Below are 26,517 nucleotides of genomic sequence, written 5' to 3' on the forward strand. Positions count from 1 at the left end.
TTATAGCAGCTTTAACTATAGACTTTATAGCAGCTTTAACTATAGACTATAGACTTTATAGCAGCTTTAACTATAGACTATAGCAGCTTTAACTATAGACTTTATAGTCAGCAGACTGCCCAGACCATGCTGGATTGGTGCTACCAGGACCACAAAAGGCATGGACCCGTTTGTATATGAGCTGTGCTCTGTAAAAAGGGGTTTAATGCATGTGCGTAAAGTGTTGTCCCTGATAAGCCTGTGTGGACTGCACAGGCTTATCTGGGAAGATACTTTACGCACATGTATTAAACCTCTTTTCACAGAACACGGCTCATATGATGTGTTTCACTTTATTTACAGATGTGTCATCACACCTCAATACTTCAACCTATGCTTATAACTCCTGATTTGGCTAAAACAGAATTGCGTGTCAAAATAAGGTAAACATGAGAGAAGACATGGTAAAACTGGCTATTTGTTTTTAATTTAACCCTGTCCCAATTTGGATTTTGACGTGTTTGTAGTCTCTTAGAAAATTATATTTTATTGAAGACCTTTTTTACTAGATTTAAGTTTTAAAGGCTTCATTTCCATTCCTTAGATACTGTTGAGCAGCCAACAGCATTAAACCTGAACAGACTGCGAGTTACTCGCATGCTTTTCTAGTTTTATGCTGTTTGCACATAGCCATTTTCCCTTTGCCTCTGAGTGGGAAAGGGTTAAGGGCCATTCAGAAAAGCTTGATGCAATCTGGCTGCTTATCAAACTTGGTTGAGATGTAATGCCCATCAACATTATTATCAAGTTTGTATTATGATCTGATTCAAACTATTTGAGTTATTTAGAGGACATCGTTCTCCCAGAGATTGCCAATCTCCACTTTTTGTTTTAAAGGGTCTATAAAAAGCATTCATTCATATATTAAATACCAGTAAGCGTGTAAGCGTGAATTACATTTATTTTACAGAAAACTTGTTCTTTAACAGGGCTTGCGCTGCCATCGTCAAAATAGCCAATAAATAATGAATTTGGCTCAGGAAATTTCCATTTGGCTACAAGGTTTTCTTCATAATTACCATTTAAATCAACCAATGCGAAAGACGCAAAAATCTTGTCGGACACGAGGTCCGATAACTTTTAAAATTTGTCGGACCTCGCCAGATTTTATCGGACCTCGTTTTTCGTCCGTGCCGAGACAAGTATGTTTCGCCGTTTTATTAAAAGTTGTTAAATTTTAAATGCCGCTCACTTTCCAGCCATATCATGATATCAGTAAGAAAGTGATTAGCGTTTATTTTGTATTAATATTAGTTTCATATCTCGACTTGACTCGCTACGAATTTTATTCGCGGGAGCTGTAATTTTGTGATCCAGCTAAGAAATTCCGTAGCAAGTAAAGTCGATATATAGAGCGAATATTAGTACGAATTAAACGCTAATCTACTTCTTCATCAAATCTTGACACGGGACAGGCAACGGTCGTGTGGTTCCCCGCTTTCTATTTACGATCATCACAATGCTCGAAACCAGTAAAATTTAATTCAACCATGATGTCATTGATGCGTCGCCTACGTCACGAAACAATGTGCAATATTTAACTGGTTCTAAGAATCGCGCTTGGAGTTTGTTACGTCACCAGCAAAGACAGCCAGTTCGACTGGTTGGAAAATTGATTTTAAAGTTAAATAATCTATCGAAGTAAAATAAACATGAATTAGACCTTTTTTTAATATTCCTAGTTTCGTGTTCATTTTTAATCAAAGTTTAACATATTGTTTTTTTTTTTTTTCTTGTCGGACACGAGGTCCGACAATTTGGGAAATATTATCGGACCTCGTCGAATTTTATCGGATTTGTCCGAGGTCCGATGTCTTTCGCATTGGTTGTTTAAATATTCAAAATAATAAGAATTCAGACTTAACAAGGTAAATTAGGCTACATACATTTTTTAGCCAGCAGAGCCCTGTTTAAAGTGAAATACATTGAATAAATTGTCTATTGGAAGTGGATTCTTATATCTCACTTACCAATGACATCTTAGCTGCCACTGGGTTGTTATCTTTCAACATGGTGTACATGAAGTTCTGCAGCGTCTACAAAAAAAAGTATTGATGCAGATTTATTAAATAGAACTCGTGACAAACACAAGCATAACATACAACAATTAATGGGCTGCATCTTGCAAAAATGGGTCTTACACCATATGCTGCCTGCGTAGCTTGAGACAAGCCTGAACCTTTGCCCATTGAGGCCAAGAGCTCCCTTGTCTGCTATAAAGTCATGCAAGGTTTCATGATCTCAATACTAGACAGCATAGCTCTTTACAAGACTGTGCAAATGTGCATTCCTGTCTGGAGCTAGGATTACCGCATATGGCATAAAACACATTTTTGCATGAGGCTGTTTATATATCTTTATTCTTGTTTGTTTGTTTTTATATTTTTCCTTTCTATAGAAAATTCTACAGGACTTATAATGAAATGATTTCTAAATTAAGTTGCCATTTTTATTCTAGCATCCTTGACTCTCCATTTCATTCACAAATTTCAATAAAAAACCATTTACATTGAAATGAATCACTTATTTTTTTTTATATAGCACTATTTTTCACAAATGTTAAATTTTACAAAAATGAGCAGAAAATGAAGCACTCTACTTACTGTATTGAGTTTTGCGTTCTTGTGTTTCTGGTTGACGGTCTTGATGTCACTGACAATGTACGTGTACAGGGTCTTCCTGAGGAGCTTGTCCTGTACGCGGAACATCTCAAAGAACAACTCTAGCACACTGGTGGCGGCTATCAGCCCTTTGTTACGCAGCAAGATCAGCGCCTGGCAGAATGTCTGCAATTTGAAAGATTACTTATAGCCTATATATTTAAGTATTTTTCCACAAAATCTAGGCTTATCGCAAGTGCATAAAGTGAAGCCTCAGATTTGCCTGTGCAGTCCAGAATGGCTTATTAGGAACCAAACTTCCCACTTAATGGCATTTTATGCTTAAAGGAAGTCTCTTCTTTGAAAAAGCAGTTTGAGCTGAAATTGTTGTCCCAATGTGCTGTCTAAACAGGCCAAACTCAAAGCTTTCCAAAAGCCATTTAAGGGTCTCTCGCTGGGGCGCTTCAATAACCAAATCAGAGTCCACAGGGTGTTTTAATTTTCCAATTAGTGTATTTTTCCAGTACCTTCAACTAGCCATTCTTTAGATCAAAGCGATATTGAGTTTGCCAAATTTTGAGAGCCAATTTATGATCCTCTGTCACTTACATGTATATATTTACCCAACTTAAGCCCACCTTAAGGCGGAGTGTTGTTGTATTAGATTTTTGATATTGGCTAATGACAGTGTATGCTTTGCACGAACAACTTGTAGGCATTTAATACCTGCGGTAAAATTAGTAAAATTATGCAGACTACGAATGACCTAATTAAAAAAATTGCCATAATTGTGTGGTTTTGTAACAGTTTGTTGTCTTTGTCACCTAACACACCCAGCGTAGGAACAAAATGAAATGACATGCATAATGTCCATATTGCCATCTATCCATGTTTCAAGTGTCATGAAAAAATATTAAGAACTAAAAAAAAAGTTATCGCAGGATCCAGAAAACCACCATTTTCAGCCGTATTTCTAGTCTATTTGTTGTCATAGCAACCAGAATTTTTGACATAGGAACAAAATGAAATGACGTGCATAATGTCCATATTGCCATCTATTCATGGTTCAAGTTTCATGAAAAAATATTAAGAACTTTAAAAGTTATCGCAGGATCCAGAAAAGTGTGACAGACTGACGGACCGACTGACGCACAGAGCGAAAACCATAAGTCCCCTCCGGTGAAACCAGTAGGGGACAATTAAAGACCTTTCTTCCTAGATTCAAGTTTCAAGGCATCATTTATAACCCTTAGATACTGATGAGCAGCAAACACCATAAAACCTGGACTGGTTGTTCTGGTTTTATGCTGTTTTTACTTAGCTATTTTCACTTTGCTTCTGAGTGGGAATAGGTTGATTAAATTTGATTTTCTAAAGAAAAAAAAAGTCAAAATGTGTACCTGATGGATTAATAGTCAAACATGTAACACTATTAACCCATTTTTTCAGGACGCTAGGCATGAATGGGTTAAGGCAAAACTATTGCAAACCACCGACCCAGTGAGCAATTATTACCATTCTTAGAGTCCTGTCCAGCACTGTGCAATGGCGCTGAAGAGCATCTCGAATGTCAAGGGCAAAATCCTTTGTCTCGTCTGGATAGCAGTGGGCGACCTGGATGTTATATAAAAGTTCATTGAACTAAAATTATCAAGGTCTCACTATAGACATATAAGGACAACTGACCTGTCCCACTGGCAACCTTCTTTTTCTGAAAACCAGAACCATTTTCAAACTCAGACAATATATCATAAGAACAAATGTTCTGACCAAAGTTCATGAAGATTGGACAAAAACATGGCTTCTAGCTTGTAAACAAGGTTTCACCATAACCATTAACCCTTTCAGTGCGGGAACCGAATTTTGAAGGCCTTTGCAAACAGTTTGGATCCAGATGAGACGCCACAAAACGTGGCGTCTCATCAGGATCCAAACTGTTTGCTATTCTGATAATATTCTTTGAAAAAAAATCGTAGAAAATGCTAATTTTAGGAATTAAGCAGACGACATTTTAGCAGACGACAAATTTCCCAGCATGCAAAGGGTTAACAGAAAACTTCCCCGATTCCTTACAGGCTTATTTTTCAACGGACAGTAACAATTTTAAAACCCTGCCTAGATACCATTACAATAAATGTTCTGAATATACTTCATAAAGAGTGGACTAAATATGTGACTTCCAGGGTGTTAAAAATGTTTCACTAAAGCCATATAAGGAAAACTGCCCCACCTTCTTGCAGCAATGTTTTTCAAGGGCCGCAACCATTTTCAAACTTGGCCCAGATATCATTATTACAAATGTTCTCAGACAGTTTCATGAAGATTTAAATGTGTTTTTTTATAGAGTCAACAAAGCTTTATTATTTTTGATCTAGTGACCTAGTGTTTTACCTCAAGTGGTCCAGTTTTGATCTCGACTGAGATATTATTGGGAATATTTTTCTGACCAAGTTTAATGAAGATTGGACAGTAAATGAAACCCGTAGAATGTTAACATGAAAATGTTGACAACAAACCATGCACTACAGGCGATATTAAAAGTTCATGTCACCTTTAACTAGCGAGATTTTGTTTAGGGCCATGGTCAGATATTCTCTTCCGTGAAAACAGTAGTCAAATATCTGAGTTCTAAGACAAACTTGATTGCTGCTAATTTAATCTTTTATAGCCACACAAGTCTGTTATTAATTTTCCACATTCAAACATAACTTTGAAAGTTCTAGATCAAATACTGACCACAAAGCTTTGCAATATATTATATATAATTGGCAATTTTGAGCTTCATTTAACTGGTTACTTAATTTTTTATTTAGGCTAGCAATTAGGTACTCAATTGAACAGGTCAAAAGGAACCATATATTGTTTTGGTGGTGGTCATATACTCATACAAACACAGAACAAGGTCAATCATAATTCAAAGACTGCTAGAATTGACTAGAGCACTTACTTGTGCTAGGAACATCAGCAGTTCATCTAGAGTCTTGGAGAACTGTGATGGTTTGAGGTGGAAGATATGCATATTTGACTGGTAGTGTCTGTACTGTTGAAGGAACTGAAAAACAACAATACATTTCTGAGCTGCATAATGTGAAAATGCGTCTTATGCTATATGCGGCAAGGTTTACTCAAGACCAGCCTGCGCAGACAGGGCAACTTAAAAGGCTTGTCTTGACCCACCCTGGCCACTTTATGACACAGGGCATAAGATCCATTTTTGCATGATGTGAGTGTAATTATAAGTTGTAAAAATGCTAAAATTTATTTATTTTCTCTTCAATAACAAGGGCTATTTGTAAAACATGCATGCCCCCCATATGGGCTGTCAGTTGTAGTGGCAGCCATTGTGTGATTACGTTTTTTTGTCACTGTGACCTTGACCTTTGACCAAGTGACCTAAAAATCAATAGGGGTCATCTGCTAGTCATGATCAATGTACCTATGAAGTTTCATGATCCTAGGCGTAAGCATTCTTGAGTTATCATCCGGAAACTATTTTACTGTTTCCAGTCACTGTGACCTTGAAATTTGACCTAGTGACCTGAAAATCAATGGTCATCTGCCAGTCATGATCAACGTACCTATGAAGTTTCATGATCCTAGGCGTAAGTATTGTTGAGTTATCATTTGGACACCATTTTACTATTTCGAGTCACTGTGACCTTGACCTTTGACCTAGTAACCTGAAAATCAATAGGGGTCATCTGCCAGTCATGATCAATGTACCTATGAAGTTTCATGAACCTAGGCGTAAGCGTTCTTGAGTTATCATTCGGAAACCATCTGGTGGGGACGGAGACCCCACGACACCAGTACATAATATAATCTGCAAATGTGGTCCTAAACTGCATCCAAGAACGAGTCACTTTGACCTAGTGACCTCAAAATCAATAGGGTCATCTGCCAGCCATGATCAATGTACCTATGAAGTTTCATGATCCTAGGCGTAAGCGTTCTTGAGTTATCATCTGGAAACCATCTGGTGGACTGACATACGGACCGACATGTGCAAAACAATATACCCCCTCTTCTTCGAAGGGGGGCATTATTAAAGTATTATATGGACAGTTGGGACAGTTTTTAACCACTAGGAGTGATCTTACCCTATGTGGCCGGGAGAATAATGTTAAATTGTGACTACCGGTAAGCATGGTGAGAATTTGTGGGAAAATTCCATGATAAAAGACAAAGTAACAGTCCTGGCAAGCTCAGACACACACACCCACATACACTTGACCTTTGTCTTTGAGTCCTGATGCATGCATACACATGAACCTGACCATCCTGACCATGCTATTTTAACCCTTAACCACTTGGATACGTATTTTGACGTGTCTGTAATCCCTTAGAAAGTTAAATTTTATTATAGACCTTTCTTACTTGATTCAAGTTTTAAAGGCTTCATTTTCAACCCTTAGATACTGATGAGCAGCAAACAGCATAAAACCTGAAGAGACTGTGAGTTACTCCCAGACTGTTCTGGTTTTATGCTGTTTGCACATAGCCGTTTTCACTTTGCATCTAAGTCACGGCTGTTAATCATGCGCGCCACCTCTTTTTTGAGATGCATTAATAAATGAGCCAATGCAACTTCCGAGGTGGCGCTCAGACCCGGATGTTTTTAAATTTCATGGATAATTTTACAGGGTGATTAGGTTTTATATGTTTTTCAACATATTTCGGATTACTTTTAAAATCTGGCAATGTAGTGTGATTCAGTGAAGATTTATTCATCCAAAAATGTACAGAAACATACACCCTCGACCAATTTAAAAACGTGAGAACCTTTATAAGTAGAGGCATTGTGGAGTTTTAAAAAGAATTTCGATGAGTTTTTCTTGTGTGACAAGAAAATGTTCACCCAAATAAATCGCAAACGGCATCAAACGATTGTGTACAAAATACATTTGATGCTGCATGCACACAAGTATTGGCTTCTTTCCGACGAAGTAGCTAATTTTGCATTTTTCCTAAAGAGATGGAGCCAATGCACTTGAGGTGGCGCTAATGAAAGAAGGTGGCGCCAATGCAAGATGTATCAATTTACAGTCATATCGCAATGTCAATATCGCATGATGAACATTTGATAGATAAAGTTATTAGTAATATTAAAAAAAAACACCGTACATTCGAAGGCCAAAATCTTTACAGAACCTTAACACATTCTGTAATAAATAAGAATTAGTATTTTTTTATAATTATATAATTGATATTCTCAATTAAAAAGTCATCAACATGAATAAAACATATTGTGCGATATATACCAACAATTTGTAATACTCGATAAAACCAATAACTTAATGTTCAGCATAATCAAAATAATTCATCGACCACAATATATGTATACAGTATGGCAATTCACGAAATAAATATAAAAGTATACTTCTTCTTGTAGCTATGATTTGTGTATCTTAATCCAAATGCTTAACTTACTGAAAGACCAAGGACAACGAACCTTGATAAGGGTCATATATGTTTTTTTCCTACGATCAACTAAAAAAAAAAAAGGTAGCTCAGTCTTTTTCCGTTAACTTTTTTGTATAATTCATTTTTAATGTTCTTATCATACAAAGATGAACGTTTAAAACCATCAAGACATTATTAGAACATTACTTGTTCTTATTAAAAATGCACGCGACTCAAAGGTGATGAAGAAGTCAACTTAATAAAAATAATGCAAGTCTTGTAAACATTATAGAAACCATAACATAAAATATATCACTTTAAAATAGCTATACACGTGCATTGGCGCCACCTCCTAAGCTGCGCGCCACCTCCTTGGCATTGGCTCCATCTCTTTTTGAAAAATGCAAATGTATCTATTGCCGATGTTTTTGTGTACGCATTAACTTGTACATGTTCAAAGCAATCGTTATATGTAATTAGCGATTTAATTTGCTGTTATTTTGCTCGTCACGATGGCAAAATACATCGATTTGCTGTCACAATTCTATCATGCAACAAATTATAAAGGTCCTCACATTTCCAATTGGGTTGTGATTGTATGTTTCTGTACATTTTTTGATGAATAAATCTTCGCGTAATCGCACTGCATTGGCCGATTTTTAAAATAATGCGAAATATGTTGAAAGAACATATAAAACCTAATCACCCTGTAAAATTATCCGTTACATTTCAAAACATCCGGGCCTGAGCGCCACCTCGGAAGTAGCATTGACTCATTTATTAATGCATCTCAAAAAAGAGGAGGCGCGCGTGATTAACGGCCGTGTAAGTGGGAAAGGGTAAAGGTTTCCGCAAATTGGGCTAGAACAAATTGACATTGGACAGCACAAGAAATGGGTAATTTAAATTTTGATACCCATGGAATTGAAAATAGTGCATAAATAACCACGAAACATGTATGACAGTCAGACAAATCTCACAAAAAGATGAAGTATGATAAAGACACGATGTACAACCATCAAATTCAAAATTTAAAAATGTGCATCCCTCATCTTACACATTGACACAATATCTGAACAGATTCTAATCTATTCAGACAATTTGTCTGTCAAGTCTTTCTTAGATTTCATGGCGTATGCAATTAAATTTACTTTTTTTATACAGGAATTTAAAGAATAAACATTTAGAAACAAAATATTGGGTTTCAAAGTGCACATTATATATTCCACTGGTGTCACTGAAACTGGTTTAGTTTATTATTCATAATGAAAAGACAGGTGCATTAAAAAAAACAGAAACAAACGTAAGTGATTGTGAAACAAAATGTATTTGTTGAAAAAATTGGCAAGAACAATAATGATTTTGAACAACTATGGTTACCTAATAAATCGTGACAAACACAATACCTGTTACCAGGATTTATGCTGTTTGCTGCTCATCAAATACCTAAGGGTTATAAATGATGCCTTTTAAACTTGAATTTAGTAAGAAAGGTCTTTAATTAAATTTAACTTTCTAAGGGACTACAAATACATAAAAATACGTATCTAAGTGGGAAAGGGTTAAATACAAAGCTCAAGTTTTTAATAAGGTTACATTCTTATGACTATGTTTTAGTTGGTACAGTTTTATTGGTACATGGTGTTAACACACTTCACGCTATTAATTGTTGCAGTTTTTGTTTTAGTTAAATAAAGAAAATAATTCTTTTTGAATGCTTTGAGCTTTAATGAAAACACATGTACAGCTCAAAGGTCTTCTTTTTTCAATCAACCTAATACATTGTAACAAACACAATACTCATTACCATCAACATCAATATGAGTGTGGAGAAATGCTCAAAACAAAAATTAATCAAATACCATTATCAAACCGAAAGCAGAAATTTAACATAGATTCAATCTCTTAAACAACATATCTGGAGACAGTCGATGTTTCAATTTGATGAGACAAAAGATCTATCTTGCAAAGGATTCTGGAAATAGTTGATGTATCTCCATTTATTTTCAAAGAAGAACATCTTTTTTTAGCTTTATTTCACATTAGGAAAACTCAGTGTGTCCATTCAATCTCTTGCAAGACAGTTCTGGAGATAGTTGATGTATCTTGATTTATTTTCAATTTCGGAATCTTTTTTTTCCATATTTTCACATTCCGAATACATAGCCTTGTTTATTGCAAAGACTTAAACATTTTCATTAACTGTTGACGGCAGACATGGTGAAACTTGGATTAATATATATAATTCTGCAAGCACACCAGATCATGTAAGTTGTTTAAATTTGTGCGAAAATCGCAAATTTAATTTTTTTGTTTATTTCAGCCAGAAAATAGTTTATGTGGTTCATATTACCCATTAAAGTGCTGCCTGGATTCCAAGGGGTGGGGGTGGGGTTACATGAAAATAAGCCTTTAAGAGTTGCAACTCCCAGCAACCCAGAGGGTCATTAATCTGGAGTCAGAATATTATTAGTACTGCAAATAACACATATTAACATATTGGTTCCATTTAATGTTGATATTTCGCTTTAATTTTTTTGTAAATTTATTACTGAAAAAGTTTATGTTTCTGCCTGGTGTCAGGTTGGGAGTTTATATAAAAAGAAACTTTAGGACTTGCAACTCCCAGGGACCTGGAGGATCAGTAGCTGGGAGGCGGATTATTATCTATGCTAGTACCTTAAATAACACATATTACAATATTTGTTCCATTTAAAGGGACCTTTTCAAGTTTTGGTAAATTGACAAAATAAAAAAAAAATGTTTCAGATTCGCAAATTTTTGATGTTGTTATGATATTTGTGAGATAACAGTAATATTGAACATTTACCATGCATTAATTGGCATCTTTTGACGATTTAAAAACCTGAAAATTATAAAGCATTGCAACGCGAAACAATTGAATAATGTTGAGTTTTGTTTTTGTCGTTATATTTTGTGACACTACAAGGATTGCTTATATAAAGTATAAAATGCATCACTGTGAGTGACTCATTGTATGAGCAAGGATGGTTGAGTGGTCTAAGCGTTAGACTTTTACTCCAGGGGTCATTGGTTCGAGCCCAGTTGAGGGTTATTATTTTCTTTAATTTCATTTGTTTTGTAATGGAGCTTTTAAGATCCAAAAGTTTACATTTATCAATATAAAACATTTAATGACAAACTACAATACATGCCAAAATCTGTAAAAAGGCACTTTAATATTTATATTTCAATTTCCATTTGATGTTTATATTTCAATTTAAAGCATATGTAAGTAAATGATTAGATGTAGAATATTAATTCGCAGCTGGTAAAGAACGATGCTACAATAAAATTACTAAACGATAGAGTAATGTGAATTATGTCCGAATAGGTTTTGAACGTCCGAATCTTGAAACATAACAAAACTATGAAAGTAGTACATTTTCTCAATATAAAAGAATTACTTCATCTTTGTATGATCCGGGATCTCGTTTAATTAAGTTCTGCAACTGCGGTAAATTGTTTGGAAGTTTATTTCTATTTCTTTCACTCATTTTGTATGTTGACAGTACAACACGTGAAAACGGCGGAAGTAAACAATAATCGCGTACTTAAGGTTACAATGCACAATGATCTTGAGCCAGTACCAGTGTAGACTGTAGCGTAAAGACATACTGCAATTATTTATAAAATACCGATAAATAAAGTAACACGTTTATTGATATATCTATAATGAAATAACCCTGAAATGAGTTACCTATGTAAACCTGCAGGTGCAGTTCATTAACAACAGGTGTATTAGACAGGATGCACACAGATTTGTCTCCGAAGATAACGTTTAAACACACCTTGTTTATCAGAGACATGGTAGCACCCCGCAACTGCGGTCCAGGTGAAAGTGGCTGTCGAATGCGGTAAGTTCCGCATTCCTGACCAACACCCACTCACGGACCACAGGCGCGTCCTCCATTTCATCGCTTATCTTAATATCTTTAATTTATAATAGATCTGCTATGCTTTGTTTTAAGTGTTTTAAATGTGTATAATATATGTGTTGATATTGAATAATTATGTGTTAATATTAAAATGTGTATAATATATTGTTAATATTGAACCATACAAGATAGCTTTAATGCAGTTTTAGGTATCTTACCCTTTGTCTTATATGTACTGTATGTGTTTGTAACATGCAAAATAGTATGCACTTAATGTACATTTGTACTTAATTGGTGTTTTATGTGCTTTAACCGTGTCTTTGTACTTTAAATGCTTATATAATATATTTAATCTTTCTTTTAGCTCATTTATACTTGTTATACCACTGTGAAACCATTTATTTTCGTCAGCACGAAATTTCGTCGTTTATTAAAAAAAGACGTTTTCGTCAGCACTTAAGTTCGCCAATTCCTGGCTTTGAAAAAGAAAATAAAAAGAAAAAAATGCTTCAGTCAATTTCTTTGTCAATCATGTCCGAAATATATCGCGGTTGCGATTAATCGTGGTGGGGAAAGAGGGAGAACACTTGAATGTCACTTGCAGGAGGTGGGGCCGGTTTGTCACATGCAAATAAATATACTAGTCTTTTGTTGATCGTTATTATGATAATCAAATTAGTGGGACCGAATAACCGTAGCTGTGCGGGCCTGAATTGAGGGACAATTTCTTTGCCCCAAGGTTTGGTTGGCGCGGCGTGGTCCAGACGACTGGGTCGGCTCAGGAAACTGAGCTGACACAGAGACCCGGGTCATCTTGTACTTTGGCGATGACGGTTCAGGCGACTTGGTCGACTCGGGAAACTGAGTCGATACATAAACCCGTGAATTGGTTCCGGTGACTGGGTCGACTCAGAAAACTGAGTTTGCACAGACAAGCTATTTGCCGATACGGTCCCCGTTCATATCCGTCTCATCTAGAGTCCGTGTCCTAACGAATAATCATGTCCCATATTTAAACAAAATTAAGACATGATGTGTGATCAACACCAGACTGATATACATTCTCCGAATTGATTTTAAAGGGATCTTTTCACGGTTTGGTAAATTTACAAAATTGAAAAAAGTTGTTTCAGATTCGCAAATTTTCGATTTAGTTATGATATTTGTGAGGAAACAGTATTACTGAACATTTACCAAAGTCCAATATAGCCATTATATGTATCTTTTGACGATTTGAAAACCTAAAAATTATAAAGCGTTGCAACGCGAAACGATTGAATAATTTGGAAACTACGAAGATTGCTTATATAAGGTATACAATACTTATTTTGTGTATACACGGCGGAATAACCGAGAGGGCTAATGCGTTTTTACTTCAGACTAACTCTAGAACTCCGGGGGTCACTGGTTCGAGCCTTGGTAGCGGCTACTTTTTTCCTTGTTTTAATTTTATTCATGACTTTTTACTGGAGCTTTTAAGATCCAATGTTTACATTTATCAATATAAAGCATTTAATGACAAACTTCAAAATATGCCAAAATCTGTGAAAAGGCCCCTTTAACATGCATATTAATTGTCATGTATAAGTCTTATAAGTCTCTAATAACTCATTCCATGAGTGGCCAATGTTTTTTCTTTTTGTTTTTTATATGCAAATCTGTGATAAATGTAAATATTGGATGAGACTATAATAAATAAATAAATAAATAATAATAATAATAATAATAATAATAATAATAATAATAATAATAATAATAATAAGTTGATTACAAATTAATACAGAACATATTGATTTGTGTTTGGTTGTTAGCGTTTAACTACAATAAAGGTGTGTTTCGTTTATGGGCTATCGATCTTTTTAATCATAGACAACTTCGACAATTGTTACGTACATGCTTCAAATCATTGTTATTTGTAGCAATTGTTTACGTTACAGGTAACGAGAAATTAGCAATTATGACGATAAGTTCCATCCAAACGTAGGGTAATTGTTTACAGAAATTCACTTTCATTTTCGCGCGATTTTCAGGAAATCCCGAGAAGCATTTTCGAATGACTGAGTATGACGCAATAAAACATTGCATTCAATCTAATTTAAACTCACTCGTCCATTGGTTGTTACAATTTAATCTGAACTGTGCCCTATGAAACCGCTGTCATTTATTGCAGTGTTAAATTTACACTTTAGAAAAATGGCGTTTGTTTGTGTTAATGAAATGTTTGAACACATTTATCGCGACTTTAAACCCGTCATCCGCGTTATTATTGGAGTAAGCGTATTAATTTAAATTTGCTTAATTCATTGACATTATTTTATTGACATGTCCATGATCTACAACCCTACTTCCCCCTCCGTACGCCTTGACAGTCTCTCACTTCGGCCCTGCCGAACAGATGAATGTTTCGAGCATTTCAACATATCAGACCTAACCTGCCCTTCAAGCAGGACACATATTAAGGTGTATTTCTTCACCCTCTCCTACACGTACAGTATACAGCCTTATCTTGCCCATCATCAACAAGACCACATCTCTCTTTCTCACCAACCTCCCGTGCAGGGTGGTCATGACCACCGTGCAGGGATGGTCATGTTTCAGTTGGTCATGATATAGTCGGTCGGGATTCTCATTGAACCTGCTCTCTTATTAGCTCGTCAAACATTCATTACCAGGTGGATCAGTGCCGTGTATGAGCCATTCCTGAATAAATTGGAAATCGCTCACTGCCTTTACCACAAACCTTTGCCGTTAGGAGAAATCAGTCTCTAAAATAACGATACCTGTAAACTTCTTCAATATCAACATTTGAATCTATTTTATACCTAACAAAATAAGGTAGCTTCTTTATAAAAAGGCGGTGTTAAATATAACATTAATGAGGTCACATTGACGTTTATATTATTTAACCAGGTGCGTTTAAATAGATGAAAAAAACTAAATAATTATTATGACTCTGTCTTTACTTAAAAAATGAAAAAAATCGCAACTCTGACATTCCAGAATGGAAAATATTTCAACATTATTATGTTCAATGCATTAACACCTAAAACAGCCATTAAGTCATTATAGCAAGTAACTATAACATTCTGTACCACAGTGACACTTACAGACTTCATCATGTTAGGATACGCATTATGCAGTGAACTTTTAAATGTGCTTGTATCCATGAAATTAAACGAAAGCATATGATAGTAAAAATATATAAAACTTTATTAACCTGGGAAATAAGTTTAAAACTCAGAGGAATGGTAACAAACCTAGCCTTAGCGCACATACATTTTTAGTTTTTATTAGTCATAAAACAGAGGTGAATTTTTAAACAAAAGAAACTTAATATGTCCCATTTTAAACCGTTTGACACCAGTCCCCGGTCTTACTCTACATTCGTCTATAACGCCGCGATATGAACGGGTTTGCAGAAACCAAATATTTAGATCGGAGAATAAACATATATATTGTTACTATTTTATCATTTAAGTCCTCTCATTCATTACTCGGCAGTTTTGTCCCAAGTATTTACCTCTCGCCAAGTCAACGATAGCTCCGCTCACCTACTTACCTGACTTTGAGATTGAAAAACTTCAACAACAATAAACGAGCTTTTAACCCGAGTTATTTTGGGCAATAAATTATACCATGCAAGATCAAAAAGAGGGTTTATCAAGCTACATGTATATATATATATATATATATATATATATATATATATATATATATATATATATATATATATATAGCAGATATTCGAAACTAACATGCATTTGATTTACAATCGCGCAATGACCGCAGGTGACATATTATGTAACGTTAGTTCATATAGTATAATATTGTAATATTGCCCCAGTACAAATATAATGAAATAATTCACGTTTTGGGGAAAAAGAAACGCTCCCATAATATTCTGCTAATTAAATGTAGAATTTTTAAAATCACAGTCCAAGACCCCTAAAAACTTTTCACAACATCGAGTACAGTACATCAACTTAATGTTGCACTTTGTGAAATATTTTTAACGTTCTACTCTTATCAAAACGGCCAAACAACGATTGGCCATTACGGACCACCATACATTTAATCCCTTATCGATGACCACACGCACTCACGTTGCACATAGTTTTTCAGTTTACACGGTTTAGGAACATAGCGTACTACTTACCAGGATAAAATGTATTGGACTCGGTAACAACTGGAATTTCAATACAATATACAAAGCTAAATATAAGTTCAGTATTAATACTGTTAAAAATTGAGCATACTATTTTTGTTTGATTTGCTTATAAAAATAAATATTTTTAATTACTTCAAGTTTAATAGGAGTTTATCGGCCATTCTAAATGCGCCAGTTTAATAAATATAGATAAACGTATTTGATTATGTGAACAAAATCTCAAATATGCAGTGTTTTTAAATATGTAAGGCGCTTTGATTTCAGCAAATTTGGAGAAAAAGTGAGAATATAACGCCATTTGTATCCATGTGTAAAGATCCTTGCCGACATGTGACAAGTAGATCATTTATTTTTCTTTGTCTAGAAATCCATCGTTGACACATAATTGAGTGATCGCCATTTAGGCTCTACTTTGATATCCCAATCAAAGTATGACATTAGTCAGAGACATATCAAGAAATATTGTTTGATTGTCTATTGATTTATCTTTGCATAAGTGTTAAACATATCGTCCCATAATTTATAGTCAACATTAAATTTTGTTCAAATTGATTTCAAGAGCATCAGATTTGTGTTTCAGCTAAAAATATTTAAGCAACGGTCTATAAATAATAATGTTTGTTGCAACCATTGTGGAATATTTTATTATATTTTCATATTGAAAACCCAGCAATTAATATATATTTTTTTATTCATAGCATCTATGTGTTCTTTTTAAATAAATCAGTACGACAATATTTGGATGTCACCCTTTATGTACCAGTCCCCTTATGTACCACCCCTTTATGTACCACTATCTGACCCTTTATGTACCATATATATAATATATAGAAATAAATAGTATATGGTTTAATATGAAGGTGTGTTAATAATGAAATGCATTTTGTAACATATTATTTATGAATTTAGACTAATATATTGCCATATATTATATTTTATGCCAGCTTGTGTGTCAGTGACTGTCTTAGTATAATTTATTAGCCCCAGTAGTAATAAATGATTCATATTCTTACCTGAAATTAAAGTATATTATAAAAATCCATTTGTCACTATCTTATCCTGACTAAGTCTAACAAAACTGTAAAAAATAAAATTATTTCCTTTTTTTTATCATGTTTAGAGAATGACCTTAATTTTCAAACTGTGAAAAATCAAAAAAATCCTTCTTTAATCATGTTTACAAAAAATATAACTGGTGGTGTCATCAAAGGATGTCTATTTGTGGTATAAATAAAGTTATTAGGTACCTATGTAATTATAAAATTATCACGTTCATTTTCAATTAAAAAATCAAAGAGAGGATAAAAAGAAAGTTTTCACAGGTTTCAAGTAATTAAGGTAAGTGTTGTTGCTCAATTGTTAAAGTGGTGTATATATGCTGGTGATATTCAATATGTAAATCCATACCAACATTATGGCAGACATTATATATTCTTGTATTGATTGTGGTACCAATGTCATTGACGATGATGAAGCTATTTCGTGTGATATTTGTGAGAGATGGCAGCACAGGAGATGCAACACTGGTTAGTTAAGTTAAATTAGTATATAATCCTGTATAAAATAAAAGCATTTTTTAGCCCCAAAAAAGGGAAAAAACATACTTTTATTAATTATTACAATGTCATTATAACAATTTTTTTTCATTTTGTCAAAGTGCTTACTGATTATTCTATGATTATAAGAGTAATTTAATTTAATAGTTGAACATTAAATGAATTCATTTTTATTTTCCTTTTCAGGTATTACCCTCAGACAGTATCGCCGGATGGTGAGGCAGGAAGCTTGAACTTCCCTGATCTTGCGGCCAGTGTCGGGAACATCCTGCTGCCGTACTTGACCATACCGCTGCAGATGAACCTGCTGCCCACGAACCAGCAGAACCCGCTGCCGACGAACCAGCAGAAAACCGCTGCCGACGAACCAGCAGACCATGCAGTACAAGAAGCTCCATGACAAGCTCTACGAAATCTGGGACAGATATGAGAACGAGGATGAGTACAACCACCTCGAGGCTGCTGAGGGAAGTCGAGCCACCTGGTTGGATCAGGACCCATTCCGGCCAACATTGAAGACCACGGCGAGGATGAGGATGAAGAGTAAAGATGAGAGAAAAGAAGTGAGGACATGTACTATGTATAGTGAGACATTACTATGTATATTGAAGTTGGAAAATGTTCTTACTTCACATGTGCTATGATGTATGTTTGTAAAATATAATAAAATGTTCTTTGCTTCCCATGTGCTATGATGTATGTTTGTATTTGTACTGTTGTTTAAAGAAAAAATAAAATACCCCCCCCCCTTATTTTATGAACTTTTCATTTGTTATTTTTTTGTACTACAATGTATGCTTGTATTTGTACTGTTTACCAATAAATGAAAAAAAACTCTAATGATTTGAATGATTAATGCTCTTTGCTTTCAATGTGCTATTTTTATGTATATTTTCATTTGTACTGTTTGCCAATAATCAAATAAAAGTATTCCATTATCAATTTTGTGGATGATAAATGTGTTTGGCTTTTCATGTGCTACCTTTTATGTATTAAGTATTTATATATGTATTAAATTACAATATAAACAGAATACAATAAAAATTTCTGATTTGATTTAGAAAAAAGTATTATGAGATTATGTGCTGGACTATGTTATTGTTATGTAAAATTAAATAAAAGTATAAATGTTGTTGTTAATTGGTCTAATTATTTGAGGAATGTGTCACTTCTGAAGAAGGACCCATTTGGTTTGGGATGTTTACTCAACAAACATGACATTTAACACCTGGCATAGGTGAGGAATGTAGAGCTGTTGACCACCAGACAGTGTCATTTGTCTTCATTAGAGATACTGTAACCATTGCATAAGGTTCATTTCATTTTAGCTTTATCATTTTATTTTTGCTATTGGAAATAAAACAATTTATGAATGTGAACAAAATTTCAATTCTAATTCATATTGAGAATTTTTTTTTAATTTTAACATTTAATTTTAAGATTCAAATTTTTGGTTCTTTACAATTGAAACAAAATTGGAAATATTAGAAATAACTACTTCTGTGAACAATATCCAATTATAATTCTATTTTTTAATTTGCTACAGTTTAGATTCAAATTTAGATTGAAATTTTTGTTTCTTAACATTACATTATGAATTGCAATAACAAAATAGATGTAACATATATTCAGCAATATTTTACTAAGTAAGAACTGAGTTACTAAGTTACTCAGTTTTATTTATCTTTTTTTTTGGTTCTTAACATTAAATTATGCATTGCAATAACAAAATAGATACAACATTTAATTCTGCAATATTTTACTTAGTAAGAACTGAGTTACTAAGTTACTCAGCTTTATTTAACATCTTTCAAATTTTTAAAACTTTTCTGATAGCAAGAAATAAATGATTCAGTACAATGAATTGCAATGTTATAGTAGACAATATTTGTTTAACTCAATTTAACTCAATCAACACTGTCATGTATTGTAATGTAAGGGACACAACTCGTATTGTCTTGTTAAAGCATGCAGTCATGAGTTACTTGTATTGAGATTTATATATATATGTGAATCTATGAATAAAGCCAGTTTTGAGTTACCCACCGACGAGTTCAGAGTTATTACATGGTGTCAGAAATCTATTAAAAATCGGCGCAATCAGGCGATTGCATGACAATCGTACGTTGCAAATCTGTTGTTAGAGGTTCATTTATACAACAGCGAAATGGCTTCGAAGGGAATCAGGCCATTACCGGAATTTAACCCGTCAGAAAGTGCATCAAGTTGGGAAGACTACAAACGGGACTTCATAATTCATTTGGACGCGCTATGTCTGGACGACAAGCCTGGAAAAAGAAAGGTTGGTGTCCTACTTGCCAACATGGGGAGAGAGTGCGTAAAAATTTACGATTCGTTCGCGTGGGCGCCGGAAGTTGTTGCCAATCAGGATGCTGGAATCGCGGCAGTGCCAGCCGAGGATAAATACCATCTAGGAAACAGTTTTCCACAAAATTGACAGACATTTCGGAGTGCATAATTACAACAGTAACATTAAAAGACAATGAGTATCCTCAACACAAAGCGTGGTACACCTGTCAATAATGGATTACATTTCGGAATTAAAAAGAAAGGCCGAACACTGTCAATATGGGGGAACAAAAAGAAGGGTTAATATGGTGACATGATCATTAATGGCGTGAATGACACAAAGTGTAGTGAAAGCTAATGGAGATACCGGTTACACAACTTAACCATCGAACGTGTCGTGCAGGTTTGTAGGCAATAGAATTGACCAGCTTCTCACATCAAATCACTGGGCGAAAGCCCTCACGTAAACATCGCTAGAACGCATCAAAACCCTCATAAGCAACAAAAATACTGTGCCAAGTGTTGCAGAAAACATGAAGTAAGGAAATGTCCGCCTATCAAAAACGTGTGACAATTGCGGTGAGTTTGGGCCATTTCAAGGCATCCAATTATGTCCTGCAGTCGGTGGGACATCGCATCAACAAAGGGGATATCACACAGAGGGGGGCAACGTGGCTATTGACGTAGACTGCGTCATCGCGGAAGTGATCGGGGAATCCACCGTGGTATCGGGGCCGTGGAGGTCAACGACGTGTCAACTACACCGAAGCCCAGGAAGAACCAGGTCGAGGAAATGTTAACCAGTTTGACATGTCGGATGTGAACGACGTATTTATCGCAACATCGAGTGAAGATAATCATGAATGGTCCGCTAACTTGAAAATAGGGTGTAAAACGATAAAATTTGAAAATCGACAGTGGCGCAATGTGGCAGTGTCATTCATATGAACAGCGAAGCTATTTGAAAAGATTGCACCAATCACAAGGAGTGATGTTATTATTAGCGGTGTCAATGGGCCAGCAGTGAAGGCGCTAGGAATGATTACATTGCTGTGCGAGCATAAAAATATCAAGCGTTCGGTTAATTTCCAGATTATGAACACTCCAAGAGGCATACACTTGCTTGGAAGGAATGATTCAGTTGATTTTGGGCTGATCATGAGAATACACACCGCAAGACTTGAAACAGAATCTATCATTGAGAAATATAGTGACGTCCTTGGGGAAGAGATTGGGTGTATACCGGGCGAGTACGAGATTAAAATCGATAAGTCAATAGAACCAGTAGTTCATGCACCAAGACCGGTTCCAGTCGCGATTCGTGAACAATTGCAAGCTGAACTAAAACACTTAGAGAAATGCAACATTATTGCTAAAGTAACAGAACCTACGCAATGGGTCAGTAGTTTGGTGTGCGTAAGGAAGAAAAACGGAAGAGTGCGAATATGCATTGACCCCACAGATTTAAACCGCGCAATCCGAAGAGAACATTACCCAATGAACAGTTTTGATGATGTTGCCACAAGATTGAATGGGAGTAAATACTTTACAACGCTAGACGCGAATATGGGTTATTACCAAATAAAATTAACTGAAGAGAGCTCGAAGCTCACAGCGTTTAATACTCCGTTCGGCAGGTACCGATACCTGCGGATGCCGATGGGCGTGAAGTGTTCGAGTGAAGTGTTCCAACGGTCCATGGAACAGAACTTTGGTAACATTGACGGGGTAGAAATAATTGTTGACGACATTTTGATTCATGATAGAACACTGGAAGAAACATAACAGGCGCTTGGAAACGGTGCTTCAAAAGGCACGTTCAATTAATCTGAAGATGAATAAGAAAAAGTGTATGTTTGCCAAGCCGGAGGTGGACTATGTAGGTCACAAACTGACTGGAGACGGAATTAAACCGACAGATCAAAGAGTGAAGGCGATAGCAGACATGAGAGAGCCAGAAAGCTTCAGTGAGCTGGAAACCGTGTTAGGCATGCTATCGTATGTGTCTAAGTTCATCCCAAATCTCAGTGAGTTGAATGCACCACTGCGCGATATGAAAAGCTAGAAACGTGGAGCTGGGGTGACGAAGCGAAGCGCGCGTTCAATAAAATAAAAGAAGCTCTTGTTTCAACAAAAGTACTTCAGTACTACGACTTGAAAAAACCTGTCACACTCACAGTAGACGCATCAATGAGAGGCCTGGGAGCCGCGATAATCCAACAGGACCGTGTTGTGGCATATGCGTCACGTGCGCTCACACCGACAGAGCAACGGTACGCTCAGATCGAAAAAGAAATGCTAGCCGTTGTATATGGCTGTGAAAAATTCCACATTCCACAAACTGCTATATGGCCGAGATACTTTCCTAGTGGAATCTGATCACAAACCGTTGGAGTCGATTCTAAAGAAAGAAATACATAAAGCTCCGCTAAGGATTCAACGAATGATTTTAAAGCTTCAACCGTATGACTTCAACCTCGTGCACAAAAGCGGCAAGGACATGGGTCTAGCAGACTGCCTCAGCAGATTACCGTTAGAAAATCAAGATGAGAAAACTATCGATGAAGAGTTGATGGTTTTGAAGCTCGACACGCTGTCGTGTTCAAACCATGACAAAATTGCACGCGCAACACAAGCGGATGAACAATTCCAAGTACTGGCAAAGGTTATCATTCGAGGATGGCCAGAAACGAAGTGCGAAGTTCCAGTTGAAGCCGTTCCATTTTGGGATTACCGCGATGAAATATCAATTACAATGGAGTTCTGTACCGAGGGGAACGCGTGTGTATCCCGAAAGAAATGAGAACAGAAACGTTGAAAGTCGCATTTAGGGGTAGTAAACTGTAAAAAGAGGGCGAGAGAGTTAGTATTTTGGCCCGGCATGAACAAACAAATTGAAGATCTTATTGGCAAGTGTAGTGCGTGTTTAATGCATCGCAAGATGAGCCAAAAGGGGCCAATGATCATCCAACCAGTACCTGAGCTACCCTGGAGCAAAGTTGGAATGGACTTATGCGAACAAGAGGGTAACAATTACCTAATCATTGTAGACTACTTCTCCAACTTCATTGAAGTAGCACCATTGCAAAGAGACACTCGAACGAGCACCATCTGAAAACACATCAAGCAAAACGTGGCTCGTTATGGAATCATGGACTCAATCATCTCGGACAACGGTCCACAGTTCACCAGTGCTGAATTCCGAGAATTCATCGAAAAATATGGCATCACCCATATTACGTCGTCGCCTTTGCACCAACAAACAAACGGCCTTGCTGAAAAGGCTGTACAAACCGTTAAAAATCTAATTAAAAAGTGTAGCGAAACAGGGGACGACATCTACTTAGCCCTGTTAGAACTAAGAAACACACCACACGCGATAACATCGGATCACCGATGCAACGTTTGATGGGTCGACGCGCAAAAACACTAATACCTATGAAACAAACATTGCGACAACCAGAAACAACCAGTGAAAATGTCGCACCAAAGTTGTTGGAATTTCGTGAAAAGCAAAAATTCTACTACGACCAACACGCGAAGAGCAAAGACAATCTTCAGCCAGGGGACGCAGTAAGAATTAAAACCCATCTGGCTGGAAACCGGCAGAGTATGTGAAACCGTCCGAATACCCGCGATCACATATCGTTAAGGCAGGCGAATCGGGGCGCGAATATCGCCGAAACACGGACATGCTAATGAAAACAAAGGAAAGACCACACATTATCACCACAAACAATGACGTGTACATACCGGCACCCACAGCGCCAACAGAGACGGTAGCAGAACACCATCAACAACTCCAAATCACGAAAACAGTGCTAGTGCGAGATCGAGCGAAACTCGAGACAAACCGGGAAAGAGAGTGTACAAGACACTGTTAGAAAGAAAACGAGGTCGGGAAGAGAAGTTCACAAACCGATACGGTTAAATGACTATGTGTAAGATGTGAAGTGCAAAACATGTGTCATATGACTGCCTTATTGTAGTGCAAAATAAACTTATTAATAAACTGTTTAATAACTATCATTCGGTAATGGTATTTGTATAAGTAAGATGTATTGTGGTGGTAAATGCATAATGTTCTTGAAACTGTACTATCATAACGAGTAAGGAACAGTTTGTACATATTTATTTTTATCATATCAAACTCTTGGTTAAGGTTTAAAGATTCAGTGCCTTCAGCGCTTTGATTTTTCTTCTAACAACTAAATGTTCATGAAATTTTCTTCTCACAAAAATCCAATATTAATTATTTTTGGGTGTATCTACTTTCTAGCTTGTTTTCGGTGTTATAACATCTGTTTGTTATCATTTCCTAGCTGAAACCCGACATTTACTGTATCTGGCATTTGTCATTTGTCCTGAACAAGCTTGAATCCGAGATAACAGAGACAATTTTTTGGAAAGTAAGCAAACATGTATTTTAGTGAATAATTTTGTCTTACATGTTGTTTTATTGTTAATTTGATTTTATGAAGTTCAATTGCATATTTAATTATAAGAAGTTCTTCATTACTTAGAGTGCATTTTATTCATATAGAATATTCTATTTTCAATAACAATTTAAACACTCAGAGGCGGCTGAAAGAAATTCCCACTATGGTTTTATAAAAAGAACAGTTTATAATGTGTTACTACAGGTTATGTTATTTGCTTTCTTTCATAAACCTCTTCGCATATGTAACGATAGAGTAGTTGGTGTATCATGTGTTTATATTTAAAAAGAAAAAAGAAAAGGGGATGTCATGTATTGTAATGTAAGGGACACAACTCGTATTGTCTTGTTAAAGCATGCAGTCATGAGTTACTTGTATTGAGATTTATATATATATGTGAATCTATGAATAAAGCCAGTTGTGAGTTACCCACCGACGAGTTCAGAGTTATTACAAACACTTTATTTGCACAGGTAATTAATGCCCATTCATACTGCTATGAATGAATGGACAACACACACAATATATAGGTGGTACATAAAGTCTCAAAGTGGTACATAAAGGGACTGGTACATAAAGGGACTGGTACATAAAGGGTCACACCCCAATATTAACAAGACTTTGAACTTTTGTTAATAGCATCAAAATAAATTGAAAATCATCTATTAATTCAGTCTGTAAATCAACATTTATTAATACTATTTTTTAATTAACGCACTAAATCTTACATTTAAGTAATGATTTATTTAAATCGTAAATTAACTTTCAATAAAGATACATGTTACTTACATTTTTTGTTTGGTACCTAAAATTATTCTTTTTTAAAAGTTCAGTGTAACTCATTCATGCCCCTTAATTCTTTACTGTAGACTTTGCATTTATGAATACATTAAAAATTAATCACCAGTTTGCAAATATGTTCCCTTATGTAAGCCAATAATAGGTGTCATTAACCTCTCGTTGTAGGTATACCTCTATAAAGATCCATTTTCCGAAGCCTCCACACATTTACTATATACAATTTACCGAACTAGTTATTTACCGAAACCTCTACTTACCCGACACTACCGTGACTAATTTATATGTATTCATTCATTCGTTAAAAAAATACTAACTCTAGTTTTGAAGTTTTCTTTAATTGACAACTGCTTTATTCGTTCATTTTTAACCATCTTTTTCCACAATGAAAATATATCCCGTCTCCAAGTTATCATGCATTATATGAAATTTTGATCCTCCGTCGTGATATTTTTCACATTTGCTTCAACGTGACTGATGTTTTGGTCTATATTTAGCAACCCAATGAATATCGCCGTTGGACAAAATTGACGGTTTTGATTGGTTTGTCACTAGTCTGTGCGCACTGTTTCTTTACATTCGCTACAAGGCCACAAAGTTGTGATCAATTTGTCTGAGAAAGTTTGCGATCATGTCGAATTTTAGGTACACAGGCCACGGATTTTCTCTCAAGGCACTGTTGGAGGATCCGGATTTACAAAATCCAACAAATCTTCAAACAGGCAAGTGTTTTATGCTTTTAACAGAAGTGTAGCTAATTGTGCGCAAGTTCATTATTTCTGTTACTTGACCTACTTTTACGACATAGTTGAGTACAGATTACTCCTATAAATATGAGGTCGATTTACATCGACCTCATATCGTTTAACGTTATTTTGCAATAGCATCGTTCCGACATGAATTCATGTCGGAAGCTTTAACGGTATCAAATTCATATAACAGCACAGAATAATCATGCAATAAATTATTAAACATAAAATATAAACATTATTTTACTAATTGCATTAGAAAAATGTTTATACAAACTTACAAGTAATGATAGTCCAGACCTAAAACACTACCACTGTTCAAATTCCATATTGTTGCCATATAGCACTGTGTAAATTGAAAGTTGCATAATGTTACCTCATTGGTCGGTTATAATACATTGTTTCTCTATGTATAGTATTCGATTTAGACGAAATAATAACTTACGTGGAATGTCATATTAGTTTTCCATTAAAACTTTGATCTTGCTGTGTGTGTTTATGGACGTTATTAATTATGTTATACTTATTTTTGTATTTCATTAAGAATTAGAACGTG

General features: G+C 35.5%; 1 protein-coding gene across 2 annotated transcripts in view; it reads right to left on the reverse strand.

The window, feature by feature from the left end:
- Positions 1-25,601, reverse strand: part of LOC127877995 (protein SDA1 homolog) — a 58,807-nt gene extending 33,206 nt beyond the window's left edge. Inside the window, exons 1-5 of one of the 2 annotated variants that reach the window (XM_052424345.1) lie at positions 25,530-25,601; positions 5,587-5,691; positions 4,155-4,253; positions 2,643-2,825; positions 2,010-2,075 (exon numbers count right to left, since the gene is read on the reverse strand). In XM_052424345.1, the coding sequence (XP_052280305.1) occupies positions 2,010-2,075; positions 2,643-2,825; positions 4,155-4,253; positions 5,587-5,691; positions 25,530-25,586 (510 nt within the window). In that variant the 5' untranslated portion in view covers positions 25,587-25,601. Of the gene's footprint in view, positions 1-2,009; positions 2,076-2,642; positions 2,826-4,154; positions 4,254-5,586; positions 5,692-11,470; positions 11,610-25,529 lie in introns of those variants that run through there. The other variant, XM_052424346.1, reaches the window with a different exon arrangement.
- Between the last annotated feature and the right edge of the window lie 916 nt (positions 25,602-26,517).

This window comes from Dreissena polymorpha, chromosome 4 (assembly GCF_020536995.1).
Source record: "Dreissena polymorpha isolate Duluth1 chromosome 4, UMN_Dpol_1.0, whole genome shotgun sequence".
Lineage (NCBI taxonomy): Eukaryota > Metazoa > Mollusca > Bivalvia > Myida > Dreissenidae > Dreissena > Dreissena polymorpha.